This window comes from Rhinolophus ferrumequinum, chromosome 12 (genome assembly GCF_004115265.2).
Source record: "Rhinolophus ferrumequinum isolate MPI-CBG mRhiFer1 chromosome 12, mRhiFer1_v1.p, whole genome shotgun sequence".
Taxonomy (NCBI): Eukaryota; Metazoa; Chordata; class Mammalia; order Chiroptera; family Rhinolophidae; genus Rhinolophus; species Rhinolophus ferrumequinum.
Genome location: NC_046295.1, coordinates 83506913 through 83519537, shown reverse-complemented (window position 1 = coordinate 83519537; position 12625 = coordinate 83506913). Strand labels below are relative to the sequence as shown.

General features: G+C 49.6%; 1 protein-coding gene across 4 annotated transcripts in view; it reads left to right on the top strand.

Moving 5' to 3' along the window:
* Positions 1-12625, top strand: part of PNPLA7 (patatin like phospholipase domain containing 7) — a 67028-nt gene that overhangs the window by 23843 nt on the left and 30560 nt on the right. For 2 of the 4 annotated variants that reach the window (XM_033123150.1, XM_033123147.1), the window contains exons 16-18: positions 10183-10260; positions 11429-11634; positions 11992-12198. In XM_033123150.1, the coding sequence (XP_032979041.1) occupies positions 10183-10260; positions 11429-11634; positions 11992-12198 (491 nt within the window). The remainder of the gene's footprint in view (positions 1-10182; positions 10261-11428; positions 11635-11991; positions 12199-12625) is intronic. The other 2 variants (XM_033123149.1, XM_033123148.1) reach the window with 1 other exon arrangement.

Sequence of the window (12625 nt, the reverse complement as noted above, 5' to 3'; positions counted from 1 at the left end):
GTGGGTTGTCGGTGTTTCAGGGACCAGTGGGCACTCTCGGAGGTCACAGACCGACCTCCCTGCTGCTTGTGCCTTTGTCACCAGCGCTCTGTCTGGGCCCTCCTCTGTTTCTCACTGTTTGGTACCTGCCCTGCCCCCGCAGTTCAGCTCCCGGCTGGGCCACCCAGCCCACCCAAGGAGAGAAGACGGGCTTCCTGCCCCTCCCAGCTCTCAGGAGCCTCCTTCCTGGCCCCTCGTCAGAAAAGGAGGCTTTTTGTGGAGTTTTTGTCACCTGCGCCCATGGCACAGCGCCGCATCCCGACTGGGTCAGCTTTTGGGCCAGCACTGGGGACAAAGGCGGAAGGAGCCAGAAACCCCTGCACCTTGGTCCCCGTGCTGGGAGCCACTGGCCGGGCTGTCGGCTCTCAGAGGACACAAGTTGCCTGGACTGACTTCCCTCTGAGGCGTCTGGTGGGTGAGCTGCTGGCCACAGCACTGCCCTCACCCCGTCCGGTGGCACTGCTGCGAGGTCCTACGGGTCTTTCCTCTGGAAATGACGCTTTCTTTCCTCTTGCTGCTCTGCGCACATTTTGTTTGTGTTGGGATTTCTGCAGTGTCATTATCGCAGAACTGCCTGTGGATTTCTTTTTATTTGTCTTGCATGAAACCCTGTGGTCCTCTTCAGTCTGCTTTCTGAACTCCTAGCTCCTCAAATATGGCCTCTGCTCATTTTCTCACTTCTCTTCAGAGACTCAAGTGCTGTCTGCTCACTTGTCCTTAGGTGTCTTCCCCTTTCTCCTGTGTTTTCCACTTAAAAAGTCTTTCTATACTGACTATACTGATCCAACAATACAGTGAATGTTTAAATAAAAACAGTGTCTTATAGTAAAAGACACATTGCCCTGAGTCCCCCTCGAAATATGCCTTCGCTTCCAACACGCTCGTCCCATGGTTCTGGCCAGTGTTGGGAGCAGGTCTGTGAGCCCCTTTCGTGAGTGTCTTTAGTTGTTCACAGATGTGTTATTTCAGCCCAGCAGCAGTTCTCGTGTCACGGTTTCCATCTGGTCTAAGCCCACCTTCCCGACCTTCGTCTGTGTCTGCGATTCCGGAGTGCTGGCCGTCTGCAGACCCTGCCGCTCCTTGTAGTTCAGAGTCCTTGCTCAATGTCCCGTCTGCCCTTCGTGTTTTTTTACTGTTTCTGGGGTGCTGCTGTGGCGTCGGTCACTCTGGGGGCCATCCTGGCCTCCTCCTCGGCCTGCTCACAGTCAGGTCTGGCTGCGCCCATCCCTTCATAGCTGCTGTGTGCAGATGTCCGTGGGACTGGAGGTGATGTGACCGTCCCACAGAAGGGGTTTCTGTTGGCTTCGGCCAGCAGCCTGGGGTTCCCAGCAGACTGAGATCTCTGTATGTTCATGCTCAGGGCGTGAGGTTTTGTGAGCCACCAAGCTGTCCCAGAGCTGGACGTCAGAATTCTTCAACTGTGCTTACAATGTTTTTTATTTGTTAATTGTTAAATGTTTTTTATTTATTCCATCCATTAATAAAATGTTCAGATTATTGTAGTTCACATTTTCTCAGTTCCATTTAAATAATTTTAAAGAAACTTATTTCTATTAGTTAATCTTTTGTATTCAGTCATTGGTTCGTCTAGAACTGATCTGTTATCTTCCTGTTCGTTATGGAAAGCGTGTAAGAACGTAGTGGTCCCGGCATTCCGCACACCATGTCCTTGTCACCAGCCAGCAATTATTCCACTCGTGGCTCTTTCTGCAGCTCGGCCCCAAACCCCCAAACACGGCATGTCACCCCCCCAAAGGCTCAGGACCCTGCGGGAAGCCATCAGCGCACTGTGACTCCCCACGCAGACATTGAAAAGGCCTCGTTTCATCATCCACCCAGCAGTGTCATGTTTCCTCAATGGATCATGACTGTTTTCTTCACTATTTATTACACTTTAAAACAGGCTTCCCTGTTACCTGCCACAACTGCTTATTTTTTTGGAGCAGTTTTAGGTTCACGGCAAAATGGGGAAGAATATAAAAATTTCCCATACACCCCCTCTGCTGTCACCCCCACCCCCACCATGTGGGACGTTGGTTACAGTCAGTGAGCCTAAACACGCATTGTCACCCCGAGTCCACACTTGACAACAGGGTCACTCTTGGTCATTCTGTGGGCTTGGACAAATGTACAATGACACGTACCCACCATCATAGAGTCATGCAGAGAAGTTTCACTGCCCTGAAAACCCTCTCTTCTCCGCCTGGCCACCCTTCCTCCCTCCCCCTGGCAGCCCCTGACCTTTTTACTGTCCTCATAGTTTTGCCTTTTCCAGAATGTTATACAGTTGGAATCACACAGCAGCCGTCTCAGATTGGCTTCTCTCACTTACCAACGTGCTTTTAAGGGTCCTCCATGTCTTTTCCTGTGTGACAGCTCATGTCTTTTTAGTGCTGAGTAAACTCCACTGTCTGTCTGGGCAGTTTATTCACCCATCACCCGCTGGAGGGCCCCTCGGCTACTTCCGAGTTTCGGCGATCATGAGGAAAGAGGCTGTAAGTGTCCACGTGTGGGTCATGCCGAGGGGCGCAGTGGCTGAGTCATGTGCTTGGTTTTGTGACAGACCAGCAGGCTGCTTTCCAACCTGGCGGCACCCTGTGCATCCCCAGCAACGTGCCTGGGAGCTCCTGCAGCTCTGCGTGGCCCAGTGTCGTGTGCTGTCAGTGTTCCCGATTCTGGCCCCGCTGGGAGGTGTGCAGTGGTGTCGCATTGTTGTTTAATGTGCGTTGTCCTGATGACACATGATGGGGCATCTTTTCATGTGTTCGCCTGCACGTCTGTAGAGCTCCTTTAGTGAGGTGTCCGTTAAAGTCTTAGCCCCATCTTTTAACTAGGTTGTTTGTTTTCTTATTGTTGACTATTAAGAGTTCTTTATGTATTTTGGATAATAGTCCTTTATCAGGTGTGTTTCTTGCAAAGTTTTCTCCCAATCTATGGCTTGTCTTTTCAGTCTCTTGACAGTGTCTCTCACAGAGCAGAAAAAAGTTTATTTATTTATTTTTTAATTTTATTGGGGAATATTGGGGAATAGTGTGTTTCTCCAGGGCCCATCAGCTCCAAGTGAAGTCTTTGTCCTTCAGTCTAGTTGTGGAGGACGCAGCTTAATGGCCCATGTGGGAATCGAACCGGCAACCCTGTTGTTCAGAGCTTGTGCTCTAACCAACTGAGCCATCCAGCCGCCCCCTCATGGATTGTACCTTTGATATTGTTATTTAAAAAGTCATTGCCGAACCCAAGGTCATGCAGATTTTCTCCTGCGTTAACTTTTAGGAATTTTATAGTTTTGCATTTTACATTTAAGCCTATGAATCATTTTGACTTAATATTTTGGAAGGTTATATATTCTGTGTCAAGATCTTTTTTCCCATGTGAATGTCCAGTTGTTCCGATAACATTTGTTGAAAAGGCTATTTTCCCCCCATTTTGTTGCCTTTGCTCCTGTGTCAAAATCGGTTGACTATATGTACATATTTTTGTCCCCCTTTCTTTCCCTTCCCCCCCACTCCTGTTCAAGCCCTTGTTTCTCAGTCTAGTCGTGTAGGACACAGCTCCCTGGCCTAGGCTAGTGTCATGAGCCTTGTGCTCTCCCCATCTGAGGCAGTCAGTCGCCAGTTGTCGGTTGGCCACTCAACAGCAGCTCACGGCAGCTCTTGCTGGCTGCCAGCCACTCACGATGGTTGCCAGCCACTCACGCTGGCTGCTGGCCACTCACGGCGGCATACAGCAGCCCAAGGCAGCTCATGATGGTTTCTAGCCACTCATGGCGGCTCACGGCAGCCTGCAGCAGGACAACCTCCGGCTGCTCACAGCAGCCCAGCTCCAGGGAGAGCTGTTGTTCACAATCTTAGCTGTAGAGGGCGCAGCTCACTGGCGCATGTGGGAATCTGACTGACAACCTCAGCGTTAGGAGCACGGCGCTCCAACCACCTGAGCCACCAGGCTGGCCCCAGTTGACTATATTTATTGGGACCTATTTTTGGATTCTCTACTCTGTCCCATTGGTCTGTTTGTCTTTCCCCCAATACCACGCTGTCTTGATGACTGTAGTTTGTGTAAGTGTCCAAGTTGGGTGGCATCGGCCCTCTCAAGTTCTCTTCAGTACTGTGTTGGCTCTCCTGTGTCTTTTGCGTCCACGTAAACCTCGGGATCCGTTTGACTGGGGTTGCCTTGAATCTCTAGGTCAAGGTGGGAAGAACCAGCATCTTGACAGTGTTGAGTCTTCCTGTCTATGAACATGGACCATCTCTCCGTTTATTTAGTTCTTTGATTTCATCCATCAGAGTATTGTAGTTTTCCTCATAGAGAGCTTGTACATATTTTGTTAGACTTATGCTTCAGTATCTCATTTTTGGGTGCCAATGTAAATGTTACTGTGGTTTAAATTTCAGATCCTATTTGTTTGTTGCGGGTGTACGGGAAGGTGACTGATTTTTGTGTAGTAACCATGTGTCCTGCCACCTTGCTGTAATTGCTTATTAGTTCCAGGACTTGTTCTGGTGGATTCTTTCGGGTATTCTGAATAGACTGATCATCTTGTCATCTGAGAACAAAAGCAGTTTTATGTCTTTCCTTCCCAGTCAATGTACATTTTGTTTCCTTATCTTGCCTATTGCGTTAGCAGGGACTTGGTCCTTGTCTGTAATTCTTTTCACACGTTGTTGGATTCGGTTTGCTAATATTGTGTTGAGAATTTTTGCTTCTGTGTTAATGAGACATATTGGTCAGAGGTTTTCTTTTCTTGTAATGTCTTGTCTGGTTCTGGTTTTAGGGTGATGCTGGCCTCATAGATGAGTTAGGAAGTGTTCCCTCAGCTTCTGTGCGCTGAAAGAGATTGTGGAGAATTGGTATAATTTCTTCCTTGAATATTTGGTAGAATTCACCAGTAACCCATCTGGGCCTGGTGCTTTTTGTTTTGAAAAGTTATTGATTGTTAATTCAATTTCTTAATAGCTATTCAGATGGTCTCTCCTTGTGTGAGTTTTGGCAGATTGTGTCTTTCAAGGAATTGGCTCATTTAATCTCATTTATCACACTGGTGGGCAGAGTTGTTTGTTATATTTATTATCATTTTAATGTCCACAACATCTGTAGTGATGTCCCCACTTTCATTTTTGATATTAATAATTCGTATCCTCTCTTTTTCAGTCTTAATTTGCCTGGCTAGAGGTTATTGATTTTGTTGATCTTTTCAAAGAACCAGCTTTTGGTTTTGTTGATTTTCTCTATTGATTTCCTGTTTTCAGTCTTATCAATTTCCGCCTAATTGATTTCTGCTCTAATTCTTATTATTTTTTTCTTCTGCTCACTTTGGATTGAGTTTGCTTTTCTTTTTCTGCTTTCCTAAGGTGGAAGCTTAGATTGTTGATGTTAGACCTTTCTTTTTCTCTAATTATTGCAGAAAATGCTATATATTTTCCTCTAAGCACTGTTTTTACTGTATTCCACAAATTTTGTAAGTTTTGTTTTCATTTCATTAGGTCAAAATATTTTAAAATTTCCATTGAGATTTCTTCCTTGACGCATGTGTTATTTAGAAGTGTGTGTTGTTTAATCTCCATGTTATGGGATTTTCCAGCTATCTTTCTGTACTGACTGCTAGTTTAATTCTAGATCTGCATGATCTGAGAGCAGATATTGTATGATTTCATTGTTTTAGATTTGTGAAGATACAGTTTATGTTCCAGAATATAGTCTAACTTGCTGAATGTTCATGTGAGCTGGAGAAGACTGTTTATTCTGCTGCTTTTGTATGAACTAGTCTATAGGTGTCAGTTATATCCAGAGATCAATGGTGAGGTTAAGTTCAACTCCATCCATGCTTATTTTACGCCTTGTCTGTCCGTTTATGGAAGAAGGGTGTTGAAGTGTCCCACTATAGGAATCAGTTCATCTGTAGCTCCTTGCGAGTTTTATCGGCGTTTGCCTCACATGTTTTGATGCTCTGTTGTTAGGTGCATACATGTTATGTACCAGATTGCTATGTCTTCTTGGACAGCTGAGCCCTTTATCATCACGGGATGCCCTTCTTTATCCCTGATAATTCCCTTCCTGAAGTCTGCTCTGTCTGAAATTTACGTTGCTCAATTTCATAGTGTTCGCATGGTATGTCCTCCTCCATCCATCTACTTTTAACCCATGTATGTCTTTATATCTAACGTGGTTTCTTGTAGACAAGAGAGTTGCATCTTGTTTCTTTAGCTGCTCTGAGTCTTTGTCTTTCAGTTGGCGTATATAGACCATTGAGGTTTAAAGTGATTATGGATATAATCAGATTAATGCCTACCGTGTTTTCACTGTTTTCTATTTTGTGGCCCTTGTTCTTTGTTCCTATTTTTGTCTACTTTTGGTGGTTTCTGTTTTTGGTGGTTTTATTAGTTTGGTGCAAAAATAATTGCGGTTCTAAAGGTTAAAAATAATTGCAAAAACCACAATTACTTTTGCCCCAACCTAATAATTGAGCGCTTGCTATGGTTCTTTTTCCCTTTTCTTAGTTTATCTGTTATACTTCTTTATTTACTTTTTTTTTAAGTGGTTTCTCTCCGTACAGTTTACAACATACATTTACAGCTAATGCAAGTACACTTTCAAATAACAAGAAATATATACATGTCTGTTGGTTTCTGCCCCAGGCTCCTGACAGACAGCTCCTGAATCCTTTGGGACTTCCCTTCCTGGGTGACAGGACGTGAGGCATTGCTTCATGGGCTTCTGAATGCGGGCTGGTCACCAGAACGACGAAGCCATGGTCAGAAACTAGAAACGTTCAGCCCCATCTCCGTCCTCCAGGGGAGGACAGAGGCTGGAGATTAAGTTCAAATATCTATCATCCCTACATGATGAAACTTCCATAAAACCTTTGGGGTGTGGAGAGTTTCTGGGTTGATTAGCATTTCCACACCAGCAGGGGGCTGCACCCCAGCTGCACAGGGACAGAGCTCCTGTGCCTGGGACCCTTCCAGAGCTTGTCTTGTGTCCCTCTTCATCTAGCTGTTTATGTGTGTCCTTTATCATATCCTTTATTAAATACTAAATCAGTAAACCGAGTGTCTCTCTGAGTTAAGACTCATCCTGGCATATTATTGAACCTGAGGAGGGGGTGTGGGAACTCTGATCCATAGCCACGTCAGATAGAAGCGTGGGTAACCTGGGGACTCTCTGCTTGCGATTAGCGTCTGAAGTGGCGTTCATGTTGTGGGACGGAGCCCTTGATCCCTGGGGTCTGATGCCAACTCCAGGAACTCAGTGTCAGAGCCGAGTCATAGGCCGCCCGGCTGGAGAAGGGCGTGGTGTGGGGGAAAGACCCCTGGGCGGTGTCAGAAGTATTCAGTGTACAGAAAAAAGAATTTTCCTTTCGGAACTATACCGCTTTGAGGGTAGTGCGAGGACCTCACGATAAGAAAGTAACCCCGAGTCTTCCTCCCCTCTCTGGCGTCATCACTGTTGTACGCTCCACTTACGTAGAAGCACACGCAATCTGATGCCTTGCTGCTTTATTATTTTGAACAAACTTAACCTGTTAGATCAAGTCAGAAAAGAACAGTTCAAGTTTTTGTTCGACCTTCACTTTCTCCTTGTGCGGTGCCCTCCCCGCCTCTGTGTGCCCCCGCCTGACCTGTAGCGTTCTCCTTCCCTCGAACAGCGTCCTGAGCGTTTCCCACACACGCAGCAGGTCTGCTGGCAACAGACCCCTCAGTTTGCGTTCATTTGAGAAAGACTTTATTTATCCTTCACTTTGACAGGTAATTTCACAGGGTACAGGGGTTTTCCCTCAACACTGTTAGTACTTTGCTCCACTCTCTTGCTTGCGTGGTTTGAGAAGTTGGATGTGATTTTTATCTCTGTTCCACTACAGGTAAAGTGTTTTTTGCCTTTGGCTTCTTTCAAGATTTTTTAATTCCTCTTGGGGTTTCTGTGTTTCGAGTAGGATGGCCTGGCCATAGTTCTTTGGCGTTTGTTCTGCGTGGTGTCTGTCCTCTGAGCATCCTGGACCTGGGCTTGGCGTCTGGCGTTCGTGTCAATCATTATTCCTTTAGCTATTTGTTCTTTTCCTTTCTCTCTTCTCCTGTTGCTCAGCTGATGCATATGTTACACGTTGTAGTTCCCCAGTGTCCTTGGCTATCTTATTCTCCTGTGCTTATCGGTCTTTTTTCTCTTTGCTTCTCAGCTGTATTGATGTAGCGTCAAGCTCACAGAGCTCCCCACTGTGTCCAGCCTACAAATGAGCCCGTCAAAAGCAGCCTTTATCTCTGTTACAGCACTTTTGGTCTCTAGCATTTCTTTTTGGTTCTTTCTCAGGGTTTCCATCTCTCTGCTGGCATTGCCCATCTCTACTTCAGCTATTAGAGCCCTTAGCATATGAGTTATAGTGATTTTAAATTCTGGTCTGAGAATTCCAACATCCCAGCTGTGTCTGAGTCTGGTTTGGATGCTGGCTCTCTCTTCAAACTGGCTTTTTGCCTTTTGATACGGCTTGTATCAATAGTTTTTCTTGAGAGGAGGACATGATGTAATGGTTACAAGAGCGGCTGTAAATGCCCTTTTAGTGACTGGTGGGAAGGTGGGGGGCATTCTATGGTCCTGGGAGCAGCTCTCTGTGTCTCAGTGGGCCGGGTATTTTATAGTTGTTCTGTCGTCTCTCCTGCTGGAGACCCGAGGGGGGTTTTCTCCAGTATTTATGTGAGAGCCTGGTTGAGCTCCTGGAGGTAAAAACCAGTGTTATGGGGCCCCTACAACTGGGTGCCCCTGGAGTTCTCAGGGGTATCTGCTGAGCCTCTCCTAGTTTGTCAACTGTAGTCAGGTTCCCCACAGGTCACTGGGTGCCACATGGGTTTCCACGTGGGTGCCATGTGGGTTTGGTGTTTCTGCCCTGTGAGTGGGGACCTCTTTGGGCACCTGCCTGTCTCCAGTGTGGAGGCAGCGCTTTGCCGGTGATGGCACTTCTCTGATGGTTCTCAGAGGCGCTACTGCTTTTTTAGTTTATCCAGCTTGTTACTTGTAGGACAGTGGTGACTTCCCAGCTCCTTACGTGTGGACTGGAAACCAGAAGTCCATGAGTAGTTTTTGATATTTTCTTGTTCCTGTTGTTGTACAAATCAGGCTCTGAGTAAGGTCCACTCAGACCTTGTTTCTTACATCTTTTTAAAAAACTTTTTATTATGGAAAAATATAAATATATGCAAGATATGTGGAAAACTCTAATGAAGGTGAATACCCACTATCCAATGAAGTATCGATCAACTTGTGGTCTGTCTTGTTTCATCTGTACCTCCCGGTCCCCCAACCCCTGTGTCCACCCCAGCATATACACCCCTAGAGCGAATCCCATCATGTTATCATGTTAGCAAATTTTTCTGTATTTCTAAGACATGCGCTATTTTAAAACATAACCACAACACCGTACTACTAAAAATGTGACAGTAATTCTTTAATATTTTCGACTGTTTCATCGGGTCCAAACTTGCAGCTGTCTCATAGATGTCATGGGTGGCAGGGGCTACACCTGTGGTTGCTGATGGGTTCTTCCGGTCTCTTCTCTAAAGCCCCCTTTTATCGAAGAGGCTGGGTGGCCCCCCTGTGGTTTCCTGGGGTCAGGAAGCCAGCTCATGGGAGGTCTCGGGGTATTAGCAGCTTTTGATGCCCAGGGCTGCAGTCATCTGTCTGTTAACGATTTAGTTCCCAACCGTCCTTCACCGCTGACTCACGAGCTTTCTCGGTGGTTTTGTTCTGCCGCCGTGAGCTGTGATTTCTGTACAGCTAATGTTCCCAGGTTTCTGTGGGGGTTACCTCCTGGCGCTCGTGTCCTGCACGCCTGGCGCGTTATGTGTTCCTGGCCTGGTGTGTGTAGCTAGAATGGAAAAGGGCAAACCACCCAAGTCCTTGCCAGTCGTGCTGGCACCAGTCGCTGAGCAAGGTGTGGGGCTGCGAGGCTGACTGTCTGTGCCGCGGACTGATGTTCTGTCTGTCCTGTGCCCACTTCACCTCTTCGGTATCAGTGGCGGCAGCGTGCCCTGGCATCCGCCGGCAATCCTGGTGGGCGGAGCTCAGAGGGCCCGTGTCCCGGGGCCTCCTGTGCCACCTCTTGTGCCCAGGTGCCACCTCCATTCAAACCCATTCCTGGAGTTGACACCACGTTTCTGTTTTTAGGACCCTTCGCTGTTAGATGGCCGGGTGACTCTTCTCCATGTCCCGGGGGGCACGGTGGTATCGAGGCAGGGAGACCAGGTGAGTGAAAGGCCCGGGTCTGAGGGAACGGTCCCTGGGGCCGCCGGGTGCAGCAGCCCAGGGCTGGGTGGGGTGTGCTGGCACGTGATGCAGGGTCACTGTCCCCAGGAGGGCTTTTCCTTGGGCTTGTCCTCTCCATGGGGTGCACAGATGCACTCACGTGTGCACACACACCTCACTCACAGTCGGGAAGAAAAGCATTTTCTGTTCTCAGTCCTCACACCCAGATGCAGAAGAAAAGCAGTTCTTTCATGTACACGGCCTAGTTTCCGAGTCTAAGAGATAAGTGCTGAGCAGCAGAGACCCTGCCTTCCCAGCGGCTGGCAGCTCCGGGCTCTGTCTCCATGATTTCCACGTTTTCTGTCCCTGCACGCGTGTGGAGAAGGCGTTCTGTGCGTCTGTTTTTACCGCGGCCTCGGTGCGAACGTGCTTCTTGCTGGGGGAGCACACTCTGCGCGGGGCGCTCCTGTGACCGCAGCTGCTGCCACGGTGCCGAGCCACGTGCAGGCAGCTGGAGCCTGCGGTCCCTGAGACCCTACTACAGGAATCGGCTTCCCTTGCTCTTTTTTTTTTTTGTCTTCTCCTCAGAGGAAGGGAAGGCTTTTTCTTTTCCTCAGAGGACGCAGACTGCCAGCAGCCTTCCTGCTCCCGGCAGCCTGGTCTGTGCTCGGGAAAGCCCTGTGCCCCACGCTGAGCCCCCAGCTGCCCTCAGAGGCTGCGGCTAGAGCAGGAGCTGGCCTCTGCCTGCCCCTGACCCCAGACCTCTGCCCTTTGTAGTTCATCACCCGGCCCTTTCCTGCTCAGACCACAGAGCTGCTCCAATGGGAGCGAGGTCCTTCAATGGACAGAGAAGTCGGGGCTGGCACCAAAGCGCCTTCCTGGGCGGGCGTATGTGCTGAGATTGGACCTGAGACACGTGTGATGTTGGGGGGGGGAGAGTCTCAGGGACTCGGGCCTGTGGCCCCTTTGGAGGGAGAGTGGTCACGTCACATATTTGTTAAGGAGGCAGGATGGGCAGTGTGCGTTCAGGTGGGGCTCCCTGCCTGGGGCCTCCTGAAGTTAATCTCCTGTGACGGTGGATGAAATGACAAAAGCGGGAGGAACAGTGCTGAGTGTTCCCAGCTGTGAGCGCAAACAGGCCTGACCGAGGCCACGCCCCTTCTGCCAGGACGTGAACATCCTGTTTGTGGTGTCCGGGCTGCTGCACGTGTACCAGCGGAAGGTCGACAGCCACGAAGACAGCTGCCTGTTTGTCACGCGCCCTGGGGAGATGGTGGGCCAGCTGGCCGTGCTCACCGGAGAACCCCTCATCTTCACTATCAAGGCCAACAGGGACTGCTGCTTCCTGTCCATCTCCAAGGCGCACTTCTACGAGTGAGTCCGTCCCTACCACTGCCGGGCCTCCTGTGGTACGGGTAGGGGGCCGGGGTCCAGGCCCGAGAGAGTGCAGGCGTGCCTGTGGTCTCTGCCCACAGGCCAGCCGGCCCCCCCACACCTTGTCTTCATGGCTCATCATGGGGCAGGGATTCTGACACTCACACTGGACGGGCCTCGTGTGGCCTGTGCTCTGGGGACATCACTGGGTGGGCGGCAGCCAGGAGGGGGTTCCACGGGCTCCCAGGGCCGCTGGGATGCACAGGCTGCAGGCGCCCGGGCTGACGGAGTGCGTGCCGTCCCAGCCCCTGCCTGGGCTCCACGTCGCCTGCTAAGTGGGCATTGTGGTTTGATAAGCCGGGTGCAGGTTCTGCAGCCTGGGGAGAAGAGGCCGAGCTCACAGGCTGGAATGGCTCTGGTCTGGCTCGGCAGGATCATGCGGAAGCAGCCGACCGTCGTCCTGGGCGTCGCACACACGGTGGTAACACGGATGTCGCCCTTCGTGCGGCAGATGGATTTTGCCCTGGACTGGATGGAGGTGGAGGCGGGGCGCGCAGTGTACAGGTGGGGTGCCTGGGCGCGCGGTGTACAGGTGGGGCGCCGGCGCGGGCCGTGGGGGGGCGGCACCGAGCTTCCCTCGAAAGCGCTCCTGGGATCCAGGGTTCTGTGCTCATGTGACACACTCAGACACACCGTTTCAAAGGCGTCTTTACACGCCAGTCCACGCACATCCACACCGTCCTTTAATGGCCCCGCCGCCAACGTCCCAGCAGCGTTTGTGAAGGTGCCACAGTGCCACGTGCTCCCTGTGGCTACTTGCTGCGTGTCAGGACGGCGGCTGCCTCAGGACTGCTTTACAGCTGCCAGTTTTCACTGGCGCTCAAACAAGAACATGTCAAGTATTTATCTTAAAATCACCATAAGCCCTTTACATGTTAGCACCCATATTTTTTAATGGAAAGTGACTATATTTTCCAAAACAAAGAAATGT